Source organism: Hippocampus zosterae, chromosome 13 (assembly GCF_025434085.1).
Source record: "Hippocampus zosterae strain Florida chromosome 13, ASM2543408v3, whole genome shotgun sequence".
Classification (NCBI taxonomy): domain Eukaryota; kingdom Metazoa; phylum Chordata; class Actinopteri; order Syngnathiformes; family Syngnathidae; genus Hippocampus; species Hippocampus zosterae.
Genome location: NC_067463.1, coordinates 16,994,462 through 17,013,225, shown reverse-complemented (window position 1 = coordinate 17,013,225; position 18,764 = coordinate 16,994,462). Strand labels below are relative to the sequence as shown.

Below are 18,764 nucleotides of genomic sequence, written 5' to 3'. Positions count from 1 at the left end.
CCGGTACATGACATTTTATTTTAAAGCAACAAATACAAAATAACAATATATATTGGTACACGTTTACGTACATTACATACACATGAGTTTTTTATCCTTTTTTTTTTTTTTTTTTTAAAGGAAAGTTCTTGGTACACACTCTGAAAAAAAAATCTGCCTACTTAAGTCCTTGATGCTGGTCATGATGTCATCCAGAAATTGTGATGTCATCCATAGCGTGTGGCTACCGCTTGACTGCTTGAGTATTTTACCTACACAGTGGTAGTATTGATTGTAAAATGCTTGTGTGGGTTACGTTGTGACTGACGTGGTTTGTGCTTGCTGGGTTGGTAACACCCCTGAGATGGTAGAGGTATCAGTATTGCTCCTGCTCAGTACCGCTTCTGTTCAGCAGTGCTGCAGTCCCGGTGCCTCCTTTCCAGTCCGGCTGTTGCTGAGCAGTGCAATATGGAAGCTAAGCGAGGACCAATGTAATGAAAAATGTCTTATTTATACATCCTTCCCCCATCTTCCGACCCTACCAAATCATGTTTGCCTCCGTCAACATCCAATTCCCACCTAAGAATATTGCTCAAAGGTCAGCGGCAACACAGCTGCTTGGGATCATAAACGGCTTTGTCTGGTCTGTGAGATGATCATCTCTAGTCATTTAAATGGAGTTGTTGTTTTTTCCCCTAAGAGAAGTATAGTTTCCTCTCTCCCAACCTCACACTTCCTCTGGCTCCATAGGACCCTCGGCACCCTGCGGGGCATCAGTGTGGAGCCGCAAGATGGGTTTGTTGCACATTGGGCACACGCTGCGGATCTCCAGCCACTTGAGCAGGCACCTGAATGGGTAGAAACTGTTTTAATAGGTCTAAGGAAGAACCATATTCATTAACGATGATACACAGCCCCCGATAAATTTCATTTAATTATTTATACATGTATGCTTTGTTGGAGCGGAAATATCTGGATCATTCCTGGCTATTGGTGCCTTGCCTACCCCCACAAATAAAAGAAAATACTTGTGAGCATTTGCTCATATATACAGTGGTCTTCGTTCCAAAATAAACACGAAATAATGGTTGTGAAATGTATTTATTCTTTGTTGCAATTAACTTGCTTTTGATGTCTCTCTTAAATCTGTACTGTTAGGATCAATTGTGATGAAACTAAACATTGTTTTAATTATAAACTTCAAAGTCTCAACCCCCAGCCTCTTCCATTAAAAAAAATTAAAACATGAAAGTAAAGCAGTTCAAGTAATGAATAGCTTGAAATGGTACAAAGGTGAACTGACAGGTTACAAATAGCCATTAAGGTTGCCCCAAACAAAGATGTATTTGTTTCTAGTTTTCCCTACAATAAGACTGTCTTTTGACTTAAACCCTACTGAGGTTGTTTTGGATAAATAGGACTAAAGCGTGAAAGGGAAGCGATGTACAAGTGCCACATTTTATGGGAAGTTGCGCAACAGTGATGTGAAGAATTTACAGAATACCGTAATTAAGTTTCATTTAAACATTAATGCAGCAAATGAAGTTTCTCTAATTGTGTGGTCATGAAAATTGCATTTTTCAATCTTAAGGTTTAGTCTTGAGCTCATCTACACTTGGGCTCGGACCTTGTGGACTCAGACTTGACTGAGATTCAATAAAGGTGGACTTGACTACAGTCCTGCTTCAGTGGCACATTGTGAAGGGCCGATGACAAAAACTCCTTGTCGTTATCCTGTTGAAAAGGCCAGACAGTGATATTCTTTAAGGTGTATGTTAATTTTTATCAAGAGTTGTAACCATTGTTAATATGCATATTCTTCCGTGAGCATGCGCCAGTGGTTAGTGTGGCACGTGTGACGCAGACGGACGTTTGAGGATAACGTGATATCGTGAGTTTGTTGGGTGGTTCGCCAGTATACTGTGTCAGTCTAATTCATTGCGTGCAAACACATTGTTGGGATTAGCAAAAGTCTGTTTTCACCACAATATTTGGTTTTATCTGACGTTCTTGAATGTACGGTACATGTTGCTGTGTGGCTAACACAAAGTTAGCGACAGGCCGCTAAGTATTGCACCGGAAAAGACGCGTTGTTTATAAATAAGAGCACAAACCGGAAGTGCTGTGGTAGCTGCCTCAATAGTTTTTTTGCCTGTTTACATTTTTAATCCTTATTTTATTAATAATGCGATGTGGAATGCACTTTGTTGAAAAATATATGAAAACCGTTTAGGCAGGAAAAACTATTTTTGAACAATACATTCAGGTTCCAGTACAGTATTATTATAAACGTGCCACTTGTCCAGGTATTTTGCCCATAAGATCATGTGCGTGGCAGTGTGAGATCAGACGAGGACCTCTTCTTGTGCCATCTAAATACAAGAGCTTTACAAATATAATAAACACTAGAAACAAACTGACAGAATTCTCTTAATATGTTGTCCCCTTTGTCTCCAAATAAAGTAACTAAAATATGAAACAATGACATTTTGGTGGACAGATCATTTTCATTGGGTGTATTGAATCTGACTTGTATTTTATCTCAGAGGAATTTACAGTAAAAACAAATAAAATGTCCCAATAAATAGTGCCCGACGTGTTCCGTGCACCTCAGGTCAAAGCTCACTCAGGTTGTTACGTAAATTGACAGAACCGTCAAAGTTTAACAAGGTAAAAGTTTTATCAGCATTGTCTTCCTGGAACTACAGGCTGTGTCTTGCTTTCTGGTATTTTCTTTTGTGGTAAACACTATGTCTCATTCAATAGCCCTGCATTATAAGAAGGCACATTTTACTTTTTCGATACTTTATTATCTAAAATAATGTGATATTTATAATGATAGCTATTGTTTTTCAACAGAGATTTGTATTGGCTATATATTAACAATGACATTTCAGATCTTTTGACATTAAACAGCAAAGATATTCGAAAGTGGTTGTTTGTTTCCAAATTTCATTGCAGACACTCACTTCTTGTGAAATGCATGTGAGCACGGGCACACTCCCAGTTCGTCTCTGGTCCTGAATTCTTCCAGACACACGGCGCAGGTTTGCTGCCAAAACCAGAACAACAATGAGGTAAGGCCATATTTTGTGTCATTGTGTAACTTCAAAAAAGCCTTCGCCTTCTCAATCAAACAAAGAAACAAAATGATGTGAAGTTCAATGTAGCCCTGTTTCAGTGCATAACATAAGGTGTTGGTTATGACCGGTCATTGTTCTTTTCATAGCTGTTTCTATTTTTGAATCTCAAAATCTGAACTTGGCCTCCCGCCAACCTCTGCTTTTGAAACATTTAAAGGCAGTCATTTATAAGATAGCAAACAGAGAAGCATGCTCATATGAAACATCTATAAAAAGCACAGTTATTCTTAGCAGTCCTAAATTCTGCCACTTGAAGATTGGGAAGCACTTGGTATGTATTTGCCATCAACGAAAGAGATTTCAAGCACATGGCCAGTAAAATGCGTGTTGCGTGTTAATTACATCTGAGGATTGAACTGCGTCAGTATGTTAGAATAGATAGGTCAACCTGGCTTATAAAGAGGAAGGCAGAAACATGGGCTGCACTCCACATAGGCTCAAATGCAGTGTGTTCCACTCTTTGAACCGAGGCACAGATTTTACATTTGAAAAATCTCACAGCACACCACTAGACAAAAATATCTGAAATATTGGATTACACAGGTTTTGTATCTTCTATTGGTTAAAAAAATGGGACGGGATCTATACTTGAACTACTATACATTACAGTAAGACATAATCTTTGGACCAATTAGGTGACTTTTTATTTCTTGCAGCGGAACAGTGGGTAACTGGTTAGCACATCTGCCTCACATTACAGAGGTCCGGGGTTCGAAACTGGGTTCCAACCGTCCTGTGTGGATTTGATTGGCATGTTCTCCCTGTGCCTGTATGGGTTTTCTCCGGGTATTCTGGTTTCCTCCCTCATTCCAAAAACATGCATAATAGATGAGGTGACCATTCTAAGTTGTCCCCAGGGGTGACTGCGAGTGTGAGTGGTTGTTGTTTGTTGATGTGTGCCCTGCAATTGTCTGGCAACCAGTTTAGGGTGTACCCCAGCTACAGCCCAAAGACAGCTGGGATAGGCTCCAGCACGCCCGTGACCAGTAAGAGATTGCTTGCAGCACACTGATACGTCAAAGGACAAAGGTTACGAATCTGTTCTAATGTAGCATATGTAAATGACATGTAAAGCAAAATGACTTACTCCAAGCAGGCTGAGTTTCTTGCTTGCTCCCTTCAGCACCACCTATAGTGAAGAATGAGTATGGAAGGATGAACATTTAATGTAATACAGTTTCAGCACTATCATAAATATAACTTCCTCCGATGGGCCATATCCTAACATGACTGACCTAATATTACTCCTCTGTTTGATGCATAGAAAAGCTAGTCTAATATTACTTTCAGAATTGTTGCATTCAATGTACCCTGATGAACTCTTCTGGAAGATGGTGTTATATTGCTCGGCTGAATGAAAAAAGCCTGACATGCAGTGGTAGGATTTAGAGTCTGTCTCAGAGTGTGCCGTTACACGTGCTGAGACTGCAGTGAGTGACAAACCTCATTGTAGCTGAACTGCTCCCTCGTTCCTTGTTGTTTCAACCTGAGTAAGCCACAAACAAGACAAAATATGCACTTTAATGGTATGCAGAAATCTACTGTGGTAAGACATTTGCCAGCACAGAACTATGCCCAAATTTTAAGTGAGGACCTAAGGTATGAGTGTCCCTCCAATGTGTTAGGCCATTGTTTCAGCATTAAAGGGCCTTCCAGAAATGTGGTTCGCGCTCTAGCCCCTGGGACAAATTTGTCAGATGATAATGCCTTGCAAGTTATCAGGTTAGGGACATTATGTTGTAAATCTGGCTGGGAAAATGTCAATTGTTATCGAAATTCACTTTCAAAGCAGTTTCTTTGAATTTGTGTTTTTTCAAAATTCTGTCACGGACATTACCTTGGGACTGAGCATGGTACAATCGCATTCATGGCTTTGAATGTGTGGGTCCTTCCCTCGCAATTTCACAAATTACTATGAATGCTTGAAAGAAAAACTCAATCACAAAATTGTTAAAATATTTACTGAACATTGTCATTCCAATGATACGCACACTCACAAGCAACAAGGGCATGGCGGCCAACGGCAAGTTCGGGAGAACTCTCGTACGACCGGTTCACTCCGAGCCGAAAAGAGTGCGCGGTTGTTTTCAGCTGACACAAACTCCAAATGGTGACTGCATGTTGAGCTTTTGTTGTGGAAATTAACATGAGGGGATAATTATTCAATTGTTCTGCAATTAAAATACATATCCAAGCCATAAAATGATAATGAACATGAATTTCCCTGTAGCACATACTCAAGTATTCAAATATAGAGCAAGACAAGATAAATATCATTTTTGAACACTGTCCAAGTGCCCACTATAAAATAGAATAATGTATGCATCTACCTTACCACCGTAAACCAAAACCTACACACTCTACATATGTTTATAATTATAGCGATTTTTGTCCCGGGGCCACATCGTTTCCTTCATTGCGACCTTCAAATTTAAATTGAATTTAATATACTTAATCTCATCTCTCAAAGGGAAAGTCAAACTCACACTCCTCAGTACATTAGAACGGAACAGATGCAGGCATGCAAGGTCAGACTGAAAGGGGTGCGCAAACACCTCCCGTGCTTTGCTTTGCTCTTCGGTACGCTTCAACAGTCACTAGGAAGCAGACCAACATTGCAATGTGGACGACTCGCCATTTTTGTACATTTTGTCCACAGCGGGACTTGACCCTCAGCTCCAAAGCCTGACAGGTGAGCTTCTAGCATCCCAAATAAATATGAAATCACTTCATCATGCAATACACGTCGACAACAATGCGATGGATGATTGTTTTTGAAATCTTTCATTGATGGGAATATTTTAACCCTTTCATGCTCCCTGTAACCTTATAGCATGATAAGATGTCCACTGCACTAACCGCTGTCCCTGAAAGAGTTAATTATCACTGAATTTACATTGTATTTATAGTAGAGTTTGAGTCTTTTGTGCATTTTATTCATGTAATTGACTCGTTACCATATTCAAAAATAAATGTTTGAAATTGTATGGATCCAATTTACATAACGTGATTGGTGTTTTGGAATTGTCGTTGGCTACTGTAAATTGCAGCAATTTTCCTCAAAGAGCTGCTCAACAAGGTGTTAAATGGCTCGTTATTTGTTCACGTAAATAAATATAATACCTTAAGAGGCCATGAATGTAAGAACATGTCGTAATTGTGTACACCAGGGGTGTCAAACTCATTTCTCTTGCAGGCCACATTATATTTACCGGTTCCCTGGGAGTGACGTTATGACTGTGAAACAATACTGTATAAGGAAGTTAAGAATAATGGTTTATTCAACTGTAGTTTAAATTACTGTAATGAGGGTTTTGGCAACAAGAAAACTTGAAATAGCTCTTTTTTGTATTACCTACGAGAATTTGAAATGTCGGTCCACATTCTAGTAAGCATCACAGAAGTCAACATGTTTGATTTGCTTTTGCGGGTCACATCAAATGATGCGGCGGGCCAGATCCGGCCCCCGGGCCTTGAGTTTGACACCTGTGTTGTACATTAACAGGCTAAAACACGTGTATACAGACCAAGACAAAAACTAACGAAACAAAAAACAGACCACAGAGGTGTGAAGAGCTGCAAATTTGGTCACATGGTCATTTGATGTTAGGGATGGTTTTATGGTTTTGTTGTTTGTTTTTCCGGTCGTTAAAGAATCCAAGCATATAAATAGATGTTCCCAATAGGACTACACTACATACTATAAAGAACATACTCAAGAAATCAATAGATGTTGGGCTGGCTGGTGCACTTTGTGGCAATGTGGTGAAAAATCATTGCTGTCTCCATTTCTCCCTCACACATACACTTCTCCAATACTTTCCAGCAATTCAGAACCTTCATTCTCACCCTTATACCTACCGGAAAAGGTAGCAGCAGAAGATGAGACTCAGCATGAAGACGAAGAGGCCAATGCCCAGTACGATGACATACACATTGAGGGGCAGGTGATACATGTCAGACGTCATGCTGCAGTCGTGTTCAGAGCTCAGAGAATTCAAACCACACAGGCATCCTGCCCAAAAAAAAAAAAAGAGAGAGATCGACAAGTTTATAACACATACATCCAATCAAATTAAATCAAATTCAGGTCATTGGAGAGATGTCTGGAATTGAGAACTCAAACTGGCTTTGGAATAATAAGATTCATCATCATCATCATAATCATCATCATTCGTTTGCCGTCATATAATGGAAACGCACGTGCGAGTCCCAGTGGTTCGAGCGCATGTGGCACTTGGCTTATTCCCTCGTAACTGGAGATTTTCTCCTGTTTGGTCAGAAATACTCGGTGATGCTGCTCGGATGCGAGTGTGTCCATGAAGCTGTGGCTGTGGGGCAGTGGTGGCAACCCTCACCCTCGTAGGGCGACCCCTTAATTGGCTGTGAAGCAGACAAACACAGCGAACAGACACCGACACACCACCATCTGTTCCCCAGACTAAATAGAGTAGTGTAGTCAAGTGTGTGCATGTGCGACAGCATTTGGGGGTTGGGGGGCTTGGATTGTGTAGTGCAGTCTATGCGTGTGCTCGTTTTGAAAGACCCAGAAATGTGGGTGCTGCAGGTGGCGGGGTGGGGGTGGGGGTATATTTAAAATGAGAAGGAACTTGGGACTAAGGGGCCATTTGGCCAAACAATAGCAGCGGAAGCCCCACTTCCACGAGCCACATGTCACCCTATTAATTTGCAGCAAGCGGGCTCTTTGCCAGTCTCGAAATGTCCATGTGTCTCTCTTCAGAGTCAATGAATGGGTACAGCTTGCACTGTGTGGGAGGTATGATCATTTGACATAGCTGGAGGTTGGGGGATTTTAAAAGAAGGGGGGGCAGGGAAACTGAATGAGAGATAGACGACGTGAGTAAAATGTGGATCCCGGGCCTATACAGGAAGTAAAAATGGAATGAAATAAGTGGTTGTCCCCACTCCGCAGCTTTAAGAGCTTCCACACTTCTTAGGAAGACATATTTGAATAATATGTTTGCGTGTGTCTCTGTGGCATTTTATGATCAAGAAGAACCTACGTGAGGTTAGTAAAGTTGGACATAAAAGAGGACCTGCCTCATTTCTGTTTGAGTTCATATCAACGTTATTTGATGAGTTCTCCACTTCATCCACACCAAACTCTTCTCAGCATGCCATTATTTTTCCTTGTGTCTTGCTCGAAGGCAACATGGCTCTCCCCAAATTGCACTCACAAATTTGGAAGCTTAGAGTTGACCGAAATGTCTCGCTGAAGAATCAAAACATAGACCGGGCAGGAATGTAACATTATTGATTGGACTGATTGCTGTGCGCCCCGCAACTTTTGTTCACAATACTAAAGCAGACACAAAAACAATAACGGAGACTGTGGTCGCGGAATAATCAGGAATATGCAGTTGCGGTTAGTTGTCTGACTGAAGTAAACATGAACTTGAATGCACTTCATTTGGAGCGCCGTTTGCCACAGACAAAACACTCAGGCCTTTGCGATTTGCTCCATCTGTCACGCAAAGCCAGTAAACTACGAAGCATAAACTGAGGTGACGAGCTCAAAGTAGGCTCCACAAAATACGTACTGGGTCCTACGAGTATTAAACAGACGGCAGAGAAATCCACTTACCGTTACACCATTGGAATGGTTGCATGAAATTTGATTCCCGGGGCAGCTGCAATAAATTCAGACCCTTGAAGAAGAAGGCTGAGCTTGAAAGGAGGCCAAACTCTTGGACTCGTGGTTGGTGCCTGCGATCGGTCACTGTGTGCTGAGCCCCTCCAAATACAAGCCTTAAGTTTTTCAGATTTGCTCAGATTTCCATAAATCCTTGAGAGGTGCGGTTTTGGTGGCTCAGCAGTCTGTGCGGCCCAGCATTTCCCAAATCTGGATCAAGCCCTCCGTGTTAAGACTTGCGCTATTTGGGAAAAGAGTTTGGACCGCGTCTAAAAATCTGTTGTGCTCTTGTGTGCCAGTATGAATGATGTCATCAGAGAAGACAAAGAAATCTTGTTGTGCAGCTGGAACTGTCACTTGCCTCATACCGTGGGTTATTTCGCAAGTTGTTGTCAAAATCTGAATCATGCGCAGTCATAACATCATCAACAGCGCAGTCAGTGTTTACAGTCAAAGCAGACAAAGACCCTCTATGACTTGTGGGTTTGGTTCCGCCACGATTGGCTCCAATGTCATCCACCGATCACAATGACAGTTGTCGATCAATGGAGGTAATAATCTGGCTTCAGTCTGCTTTGTCTTCCCCCCATAAAGCCGCTTTTTTTTTAACAGAGGATTTTCGCGGCTTTCATTCTCCCCCCAGCCCCCCTCAGATGTCCTCTGCTGTCTCCTCCTCCGGTCCGCTGATGTTGCAGAGGGTATTCCAGAAGCCAAAGATGTGCTCCTCTCAAAGGCCAAACAGAGTGAGGACCGCTCGGCAAGGCAGTCTTGAAGCTGGCATGGCTGTTTTTGCTGCTGAGTGTGAGTTTGTTTCTCGCTCAGTGCATGTGTGTTTTTGTTTGATTCAGTGGGGAGGGGGATCCTCGTCTTCCCACCATCTGCTCGCTCCTTCAGACGAAAAAAGACAAAAGGCGGCGCGTGTCAGTGAAGAGTGTTATCTGCAGCAATCAGTCTCTCGCACCTCCAAGTGGCTTTGTCACGGCACGCTTCTCCTCGTCCTCCCTCTGTCCATAATGCTTTTTAAAGTGAGCCTGCAGTCTGCCTTTTCCCTCCCGACGCCTCCCGCACTGCTCCGCTCTGCCTCGGGTTTGTAAACAGATCTGTGCTCATGTGACCATCCGTTTTGCCTCGCAACTCTGCTCGGCCTTGGCCCTCCCTCTGCCTCTGTCCTCCAATCTGTAGGCAGAAGGAAGGCAGAATGAGCCAGACGCTGACAAATAGGATGCCTGCGAGCATGCTGATCTGTACGTGTCTGTGTGCGTACACCTCTCATGTATGTGAAAGGGAGAGCAAAAGAGGCTCTTGCAGCAAAGTCAAGCGAGGGGAGGCCCCGGTCAGCTGCATGCATGCTTGGCTGATGTCCTGACAAACAAAACAATGTCATTTCTGCCAAGTAGATGTCAGCCAGATCGCATGCAGATGCCCAATCGGCTCTTTTCTTTCTATCACGAATGCATACGGTGCGTTTTGTTCAACGTTTCTCAGATTGGCTTACTTTGAGCCAATTCCACTCCCATGATCCGATACTCTTTACCATCTAGTGAGAACCACATTAGCTTCAAAAGGAATTATAAACATAATGCTTTATTTTTTATGTTTTGGATTCACATTGTCAGAGAGGTGTTGATCGAAGTGAAATGTCAGATATTCTTAGTTGATGCAACGTGCTTTCTATTTTTAACTGTATGCCTCCTGTATTGTTAAATGTCCTCTTAAGTGTCAATATATCCTCTGCTTATTTTAGAACAGTAGACATGTTTATTTTTGTAATTTCAATTTCTATGAGTGTGTAACTTCCCACCATCATACCAGTAGCTTTCCCCAATCACCTTTTGCGAATAAGTAAAATCTGAATAGATCTATCTCACTAGCTTTCCCTAATGTGGCTAGTGAGCAGACAAGATAAAGATCATCATGACTCTAGAGGACAAACTCAGGAAGGAATGCATGAAGGTGACAACATGAAAGAGAATCACCTCTGAATAAGAAATGGCAAGGTGGACAAAGACATGCTTACCACCAACCCCCCCTCCCACCCTTGGTGCCAGTCCACTGAGGAGGAGAACAGCTGCTGGTACACTGGGCGAGCTGTCAGACGGTCAAGGGGAGTGCTGCTTCACTAATCCCCGAGGGGGAGGGAAGGACAACAATGGGATCCAAGCCATTTTCATTTAGCCCCCCTCCTCCCTGTCCTTAGTCGTGTCATTGCAGAGGAACAGCTGGATTGTCCATCCTGATGTAGAGCATACAAGCAGCCTGTAGTAAAACGCTACAAGCATTGTTGTTGATGCTGACACATCATGACGCTCGCAACCTGCCGTCCTGTTTACAGGTGATCAGATCCACGCAGTCCTTTTCTATCACCCGTCTCCTGATCAGCGAATCGTTGTCTAACACGGGATGAATTCCATCAATGCTCAAGAACAGGGTCTTGACAAAATAAAACATAAGCGAGCCAGACAGATGCAAACGTTGACCTTATGTTTAAGCAGCAGGTAAATCACAACCTTTTCGTTTGCATAAATCACACATTTTGCCTGACTGCAAATGCGGTGCAATCGGGCCATTAACTGCCCTCAGATTCTTGTTTAGATGCCCCCTTTTTTTCTGCCTGGGTCTGTCCTGTCATCACTTGGGAATTTTCATGGTGGCCCAAGCGAACACGTTTTGTGTCGTCATCGGCTAAACTATCATTTCATTCAAGGGCACTTGCAGCATCAACCGCTTTTGACAGCCAGAGCGTTTAGTTGCCCGGAGCAGCAGCTGTTGTTTGTAGGACAACAAAATAAGAGATGTTTTTTTTTTCCAACACTAAAAGAAAAACCTATAACTTGCATGATACATTTAATCATTTTATGCGTGTAGCATTGTGATGTGTAATATACACTGGATGCCAAATTTAGCGCAAGCGCAAGAATACTACCCAAACTGCCCCCAACATTATGTACATCTACAAAACACATTTTACACGACAGATGCTGAGTTTTGATGGACCTTGCCCGACAGTTATTCATTTCACAATATGTTTATGATTGTGGTGTCATTTGGAGTGGTCAAGAACTGCACTGCATACATGTGTTTTCAATGTTTTGGTCACCTGTGCAAGCTAGAATAACATGTGCAACACCCATTTGATTCAGTGTTGCTCTAAGCCACTTCAAACAACAATAATATACATGCATATGCACACACACATACAATCGCTTGCTAAAGTATTGGGCCCACTTGAACGATTTATTTATTTATTTATTTATTTATTTAACGACAACGTTGGAACTTTTGGTGAACAATCAACACCAAGTGGGACACAAACATGAAGTGGAACAAAATTCATATGGAAAAAACTGAAAAGCTGGGTGCGCAAAATTATTCAGCCCCCTGAGTCGATACTTCTGAGAACCACTTTTTGGTGCGATTACAGCTGCAAGTCTTGTTGGTGGATGTCTCCAGCTAGCTGTTGTTTTTTTTTAATTTAAAAACAAAGGTTAAAATGCATTTCGTTCCACTTCGCAAGTGTGTTGCACTTGATGTTGATACTTCATAAAAAAATATCCAATTTTATATTTTCATGTGTGAAGGGTTCAAGGGAGCCGAATACTTTCGCAATACTGTATCAACAGTATATACACAAACATACATATCCTATATACATATACAGTACATATGTACAGCTTTTGCGTTAGCTTGCATTAGATGCGCATTGTACCCAAAGTAGTGGGTTGTAAGCATATTAAATGAGCCTGTCAAGAGACTGAAAATTCATTCACAAACACATTTCTGATACACTCCGGAAACCAAAAGTATTTCAAGCATGTAGTTATTTGTCCCTTTGAGGTCAAACTTTACTGTAATACATCGCCCATTCCTTTTTCTCCACATTATGAGTGTGGCCATTTGCAAGTCCGTTTACTGCTCCACCGGCTTCTCCAAGCAGCTTGTCATTGTTTTCACCATTTTTTTGCTCTTTTCTCAACGCAAGAGCTGGCTTGCATATGTGCCAGTTACACAAAGCTTTATTCATGTCATCCTGGACCCTTATACCCAGGAGTTTGTCTTCCTCGTTCCTTCTCTTATCATCATCCTCATAGTCACTGTCATCCTTGCTGGAGTGACGATGTAAGTTGCGCATCTCTCCACTAATATTTTCAAAGTACTGGTAGATGCAAACCTTGGCGAAGCTCTTGGCATGCTCCTTGCAGGTCTCATCGAATATCTTGCGCTCAATGTCGATATAATGAGACCAGTATTTGGTTTTGAGGAAAGCAGCTTGAGTAAAGCAAGGTCGAATAGCACGGATCAGGAATGCTGTGAAGGTCATCATGAGCAAAAACATCCATCCACAAGCCTGCAGAACATACAGTTGGCTAGCATTAGGGAAAGAGCTTCACATTGGGTTGAGTTGTTATCAAAAGTATGAAGTAAGCTGTCATTCTTGGCTTTTGAGATATGTTCATGTACATAACTGTTCATAGTTCTGTCATGGAATTATCCTCATATAAAGATTAGTTAATATATGTTCCTATCTTTAAAACCATAACATTGCCTTCAGCAGATCAAAGCACGAAAAACAGAGCGGGTGTTTTGGATGGATGACAATCGGCCAGAGTTCCATGAATAATAAATTTGGAGGCTTACCTTTCCCGTTGTTAAGCCAATAAAAGGCCCCGTTGCGCTCCGAATGTAGAAAGAAGTTAGTTGTGATAACCAAATACAGGAAATGAAATTTGCTTTGTCATCATAGAACGTGATTCAATTGCAAAACTTCATGAAAATGTTCACAACTTCGGACTTGAATAATCAATTCATCCATTTTCTGGCGCTAGACTTCACACACACACACACACACACACACACGCACACACACACACACACACACACACACACACAGTATTGCAGCATTATTTAAGTTTAAAAATTCATTGCTGGTACAGGCTCCACGTATAAAATTATGAAGCATAAAAAGATCAGCACACCTGTGATATGCACTTGATGTAGCGTGACGCCGCTACTCTGACTTCCTGATGCTCAAATAAGTCTTTACATGGAATCTTAGCCAGCAGTTTTATCTTCTCTGTCTCGGACATCCCCTTGGTGAGACTATAATTCCCAAACTTGTCAACATCCAGATTGATGCTGAAAGCACAGAGGAAGCTCTTTCCGTCCATGAGAGTCACCGACACCCAAACTGCAGGTGCTATCAAAGATCTCTGTGTGATTGAACAAAACATGTAGCGAAGGATTGATGGATCCTTTGTCCTCTTTCCCGTAGGTCTTCTCCATTCTTCTGCTAGCACAGACACATTATTGTTCAATACAAATCCTAATAAGAAAAACCAAATCGGTGGGATGATCAGCAGCCCGATCCCATAGCTGTAGTTGTATTCTGGAATACAGGGACAGCTGAACTCAAAGGCAGAGTACATCTGTGCACTAGCCAGGGCCATGATACCACAGATCCCATTCATAAAAGATTCCTGGTTGGATTGAAGGAACTGGAACATCATACGCAATTTATCCATCTTTGCACATATGTTAGGGCTTCAGCTCCAATGGGATGCAAATCTGTGAGAAGGAGAGGTTCATCGGTTACAAATTGATCTTTTAAAAAGTTGGGTGACACAACAGAATTCAGAAAGTCACATGGAAATGTAAGGTCACATATTTGTGCTGTATATACAAATACTTTTGTAGAAACCCTCGCTTATGAAGTCTTTCATGGATTGTAAACGCAAATTCTATGGCAATCAGTACTACTGTGTAATGGCTTGCAAATCAAGGATCCATTGTATTTAGTTTAGAGTTGTCCAAAATATGCGACGCTAGACTGTAACTGTTATGTTGAAACTCAACAATAGGCTAGAATAAAAATAAACACAAATAGCAGCACTTACTTGCTTTAAAGTAGGCGCTGGAAGAGACAAAAAGACCACAAGTTGCCCATTTGAAGTATTAGCAGTTCTTTTTTTTTTTTTGTCTCTTCACACGCTGTGCATCAGACCGACGGAACTGTGTTTCTCAAACCGTCTGTAGGATTGTTCAAAGTCAACCACATAGTTGGTCATCCTGCCCCGCCCCTCGCAAGCACCTGTGCCGATGGTGACATCGCAAAGAATTCTCCTTTACCATGCCTGACTTTAAACTAAGCGAACACGTTACAAAAAACATGTAACACAACAGTTTTAGAGTTTACATTTTTATTCTTACTGTCTTAATGGTATACTGTAATGTAGTATTGTTTGTGTACGTGTTATTGTCCAGGATTCCACCTGAGACATGCAAAAAGCATTCAAATGTCTGTGGATCTGTTTGAAAAATGTGGTTGATGGCTCAGAGACAAAGGCTGGAATTATTTACACAGACTAGCTAACCCTTAGCTTCCGGAAAATACAAATAATACGTTCAAAATATTTGTTTGAAATTGTCCAAAAATACATAGCAGTGACGTACTAAAGCAGTCTTGAAGTCATCGATAAAATAGAAGGTGAGGGACTGTAATAATAGACACAAGTCACGTTGCCACATCGCCATTTCTCGGACTGCTATGTACCCTTGCACATCATATTTCAGATCAGTTATTACACTTTGAGAGCCGCTCGTTGATATGGAAGCCCACAGCATATACAGTAGCTCACTTCACACCTAAGCTGTAGTCACATTTTAAATACAAGACGTCTGTGTTCTGGGAGCTTTTTGTACATATTAAACGGGAAAGAGTCACAGGAAATAAGTCATTAGCCTAGTTCAAGTCCAAACTAAAATAGGAAGCAAGTTCTGAGGCTGGGGCGGTGTCTCGTTTCCTTCATCAAACCAATGTACACAGTACGTTACTGGAAAAGTGTGACAATGAGATGAGTACGTTCAGTTTTTCTTGGGGCACGCATACTTTCTCTCTGGAATGACCTCCCACTGAACATTCGGCAAGCCTCCTCGCTGCCCATCTTTAAATCCCTCCTCAAAACTCACTTGTATTCTTTGGCGTTTGACTCAGCATGACTTAGATTTGCTATTGGTTTTACTGCTTGGTGCTTTCTACCGCCTTATTACTTATTACTTATTACTGATTCGTCTTACTGTTTATTGTATATGTTAAATCGCTCCATGTACAGCACTTTGTATGCAGCGATGGCTGTTTGAAAGTGCTCTATAAATACTGTTGACTTGACTTGACTTGACTTGACTTTCGTACTGACTGCAGAAATACAATATTAATGTAATCAAGTCGGATGAAAGAAGAATCACAAACGCCGATGTAAAGAATACAAGCAAGAAGCCGGATTTTCTTTCTTGCTTTGCGTGACTGCCTTGCTGTGGAGGTGATGACAAGTCATTACCATTTGAAGGAACTAATTTGCGTTTACATTAGCCCTGTAATTGACTGGCGACCAGTCCAAGGTGTAGTCTGTCTTTTGCCCAAAGTCAGAACAGAATAAGCGGTACATAAAATAGAGTGATATTTGTTCGATGGTGCACTTGTGGAAGAACAAGTACCGTAAAAACCCAATGATTTGGGATTTGCATTCAGGACTGGACATGCAAAGAAACCTTGCACAAGTGTTTGTGGTCACTTTTGGACTACTCGCGTATGCAAATTAGCCTATAACAAGATGGTGCTTGTCCAGACCTTTAGACCAGAATATTAGACTTGTGAATGAGGACAACAAGCTTACTGAAAATCCCCCGATTCAACCAAAGGGTCATTCAATAAATAACATTTTTCGGCATAAGTACTTCTAATACAGATAAAAGCTTAATTTTTCTTTTTTCAACATAGTCTCCCAGCACTGTCACACACATTTCCAATCTGTGAACAAGCTTCCACATTCCCTCATTTTAATAATCTTTGGACTGATGTCTCAGCTAGTCGCTCACAACACTTTTGACTTCGTCACTTTCAAACTTCAGGCCTCTTGTGAACGCTTTTAAATAACCAAACAGGTGAAAGTCTGAAGTCAAGTCAAGTCAACAGTATTTATCGAGCACTTTCAAACAGCCATCGCTGCATACAAAGTGCTGTACATGGAGCAATTTAACATGCACAATAAACAGTAAGACAAATCGGTAATAAAGGCGGTAAAAAGCACCAAAGAGTAAAACCAAGAACAAATCTAAGTCATCCTGAGTCGAATACCAAAGAATAGAAGTGAGTTTTGAGGAGGGTTTTGAAGATGGGCAGCAAGGAGGCTTGCCGAATGTTCAGTGGGAGGTCATTCCAGAGAGAGGGACCAGCAGCAGAAAAGGCTCGATCCCCTCTGAGCCTCAGTTTAGTTCTTGGTACTTCTAATAATGTCTGGTCCACAGACCTGAGGCGCCGGGCAGGTGTGTAGGGGCCGATGAGCTCAGAGAGGTAAGGTGGCGCGAGATTATTCAGAGATTTGAAAACAAATGGGAGGATCTTGAAAATAACTCTAAAATTAATGGGGAGCCAGTGAAGGGATGCCAAAGTAGGAGTTATGTGCTCCCTCTTACGAGTACCAGTCAAGAGGCGAGCAGCGGCATTCTGGACCTGCTGAAGGCGCTTAATGGAGGACTGGCTGACTCCAAAGTAAAGGGCATTGCAGTAATCGAGTCGGGATGTGACAAAGGCATGAATTACTGTCTCAAAGTGTTCATGTGAGAGGAGAGGTTTTATTTTGGCCAGCTGTCTAAGGTGAAAGAAGCTGGATTTAACAACGGCACCAATTTGCCGATTGAGTTTGAAATCACTGTCCAGTTTAAGGCCCAAGTTTGAGACTGTTGACTTAAGATAAGGAGACAGGGGGCGCAAGTCTACAGGATGGAATGTACAAGGGCCACTGGGACCAAACAATATCACCTCTGTCTTCTTTTCGTTGAATTTCAACAAATTTTGTGCCATCCAGGCTTTGATTTCTTCCAGACAGGATAGGAGTGGCCTTAATGAGAGGGTGTCTTTCTTGCTCAGTGGAACATAGATCTGGCAGTCATCTGCATAGCAGTTGAAGGAAATACCTTAAGATTCCTGAAGATGGAACCCAATGGGAGCAGATACAGCGAGAACACCAGAGGCCCCAGAATTGAGCCCTGTGGAATACCACATAACAGTGGAGCAGTGTGTGACTCAGAGCAGCCAAGGCTGACACAAAAGGTTCTGTCAGCTAGATAGGACCTAAACCACTCAAGAGCACTGCCGCCAATGCCCACCGATTGCTGCAAACGCGTCAGCAGAATACTGTGATCCACTGTATCAAATGCTGCAGTTAAGTCCAATAAAACTAGACACAAGTGGTCTCCAGAGTCATTTGCCAGGGGGATGTCATTAGAAACACGTAACAGGGCTGACTCCGTGCTATGCATCATCTTGAAACCTGACTGGAAGATGTCCAAGATGTTATGTTCATCCAAGAACATCCAAGTTTCAACTGCATGTGCACCACTTTTTTTCAGAATTTTGGAAATGAACGGCAGTTTGGAAATGGGCCTGAAACTTGACAGCACATCTGGATCAAGACCAGGTTTCTTGATCAAGGGTTGGACCACAGCATGTTTAAACTGTTGGGGAACTACACCGGAAGAGAGGCTGCTGTTGATGATATCCAAGACCGATGCGCCAACACTTGGGAGAACCTCCTGGAAGAAGTGCGGGGGAAGAGAGTCGCAAGGGGAGCCAGATGGCTTCGTCTGGCGAACTACATCCTCCAAAAGCGCCAAAGACACAGTTTCAAAAGAATTTAGTACACCTGAACATGGAACATGGACAGATGGGGTCAGATGCAGTATTTGAGACCGGAGTCCTAGCTGTAGAGACCTTATCAATGAAAAACTGAAGGGGCAAGGTCTGGGCTGTAAGGGGGATAAAGGAGCAGTTCCTAGCCCAACTCGTTGATGGTCTGCACCGTTTGGACTGCTGTGCGAGGCCTTGCATTGTCATGATGCAAGATGACTCCTTCTGACTGATGACCCCTGCGTGTCTTTCTTGACCTGCCACAGCAGTTCACAGTAGTTGGCATGAAGTTTGAAAGTGAAAATGCTTA

General features: G+C 42.2%; 2 protein-coding genes across 2 annotated transcripts; both read right to left on the bottom strand.

The window, feature by feature from the left end:
* Positions 1-4: 4 nt before the first annotated feature.
* On the bottom strand, positions 5-9,937 carry zgc:175214 (uncharacterized protein LOC557610 homolog). Its single transcript, XM_052084411.1, has 6 exons — positions 8,728-9,937; positions 6,984-7,137; positions 4,566-4,608; positions 4,210-4,251; positions 2,949-3,031; positions 5-827 (listed from the first exon to the last, which is right to left on the bottom strand). The coding sequence occupies exons 1-6, from the start codon at positions 8,750-8,752 to the stop codon at positions 707-709; spliced, it is 468 nt and encodes a 155-aa protein (XP_051940371.1). The 5' UTR covers positions 8,753-9,937; the 3' UTR covers positions 5-706.
* Positions 9,938-11,877: 1,940 nt separating this feature from the next.
* LOC127613381 (calcium homeostasis modulator protein 1) lies at positions 11,878-14,829 on the bottom strand. The gene is made up of 3 exons (XM_052084399.1): positions 14,667-14,829; positions 13,749-14,337; positions 11,878-13,120 (listed from the first exon to the last, which is right to left on the bottom strand). Exons 2-3 carry the CDS (start codon positions 14,292-14,294, stop codon positions 12,611-12,613), a joined length of 1,056 nt encoding a protein of 351 aa, XP_051940359.1. The 5' UTR covers positions 14,295-14,337; positions 14,667-14,829; the 3' UTR covers positions 11,878-12,610.
* Positions 14,830-18,764: the final 3,935 nt, after the last annotated feature.

Bases quoted from the DNA above. Each gene is read 5' to 3' on its own strand.
- zgc:175214 (XM_052084411.1), bottom strand. From the start codon at position 8,752: ATGCAACCATTCCAATGGTGTAACG. The intron at 4,609-6,983 runs GTAGGTATAAGG...TGGCTTACTCAG, and splicing joins TTCTGCTGCTACCTTTTCCG to GTTGAAACAACAAGGAACGA. The intron at 3,032-4,209 runs GTAAGTCATTTT...TGGTTTTGGCAG, and splicing joins AGAAACTCAGCCTGCTTGGA to CAAACCTGCGCCGTGTGTCT.
- LOC127613381 (XM_052084399.1), bottom strand. From the start codon at position 14,294: ATGGATAAATTGCGTATGATGTTCCAGTTCCTTCAATCCAACCAGGAA. The intron at 13,121-13,748 runs GTGTGCTGATCT...TATGTTCTGCAG, and splicing joins ACATCAAGTGCATATCACAG to GCTTGTGGATGGATGTTTTT.